Source organism: Mesitornis unicolor, unplaced genomic scaffold (genome assembly GCF_000695765.1).
Source record: "Mesitornis unicolor isolate BGI_N332 unplaced genomic scaffold, ASM69576v1 scaffold47384, whole genome shotgun sequence".
NCBI lineage: Eukaryota > Metazoa > Chordata > Aves > Mesitornithiformes > Mesitornithidae > Mesitornis > Mesitornis unicolor.
In genome coordinates this window covers 1-1,118 of record NW_010183021.1, presented here as the reverse complement: position 1 = coordinate 1,118, position 1,118 = coordinate 1, and the positions used below count along the sequence as shown (strand labels likewise).

At 63.7% G+C, this 1,118-nt stretch overlaps 1 protein-coding gene across 1 annotated transcript; it reads right to left on the bottom strand.

The window, feature by feature from the left end:
• Window positions 1-706: 706 nt before the first annotated feature.
• Window positions 707-1,114, bottom strand: LOC104540226 (retinal homeobox protein Rx2-like; the record flags this gene model as incomplete). The annotated part of the gene is made up of 1 exon (XM_010183969.1): window positions 707-1,114. A coding segment is annotated over one exon (408 nt), but the record flags the coding sequence as incomplete, so codon positions are not given.
• Between the last annotated feature and the right edge of the window lie 4 nt (window positions 1,115-1,118).

Here is a 1,118-nt window from a genome sequence, read left to right as displayed (position 1 = left end):
GGGGGGCACAGGGCCCTGTGGCACCTGTGAGTCCCCTTCTCCAAGGAAGCAGCAAGGGCCAGGGGCCGGCACCGATCCTGGCCGGCTGGGGGTTCAAAGCCCATCCGAGCCCAGGGCTGCCCTGCAAGTGCTGCAGCTGCCCCACGGGGTGCCATGGCCCTGGGCTCTCCCTGCCAATCTGGGTGTGCTCCCTGCCACGGGCTGCAGCCCCCAGCCCCAGCGCTCACAGCCAGTTGCTGGGGGGACAAGTGCCCAGGGCCAGGTCTGTCCCACCCCTCTGCACATCACCAGCAGCGGAGGGTCCGGCCAAGCATCCCACTCGGGTGCAGAGACGATGCACAGTCGGCATGCAGGTCATGCTGTGTAACCCTCCCCAGGCACCGCAGGGCTCGGTTCAGCCAGCTCACACAGCTCCTCGCCCTACTGCAGCCTTTATTGCAACTAAAGCGTCCAGCCAAGGAGGGAGAGCAAAAGAGGTGGTTTTCCTAAGCTATGATCAGGTCCCTAACTCTGCAGGGCATGTGGAAAAAGGAATTAAAAGGAACACAAAATACAAAGCAAATCAAGGCGTGGGGGAGAGGCTGGTGCAAGGGACAGCGCTTCCATGCCTGGCTGTCCAGGGGGGCTGGAGCAGGACCAGGGCATCCCTCGGGCATCCCAGGACTGGCCTTCCCCGTGGTTGTCTCCCAGATGCCAGAGAGGGAGTTCAGATTGTCTGCCAGGGTTTGCCGATGGACTGGATGTGCTCCTTGGCCTTCATCCGCAATGCAGCAATGCTTGTGTTGCGCGGGTCTGCCTCGTCCAAGGGGAACTTGTCCACATAAGTGGCCCCGCATTGGTAAGGCGGCGGTGGCCCCATGGCCCCCAGGGGCTGCAGCGCATGGGTGACAGCCGGAGAGTTCAGGAAGGGCGGTGGTGTGTAGCTGCCAGGCAGGCTCTGCGGTGAGGCCACGAAGCCAGGCAGGGTCTGCAGGGCTGTGCTGCTGGGCACGGGTGGGCTGAGCCACGTCTCCAGGGGCAGGTTGCTGCTGAGAGGACCCATGGGTGCTGCCGGTGGCGAGCGGTTGAAGGAGAGGATGGGCGAGTCCTGCAGCTTCATGGAGGTCACCTCCAGCTTC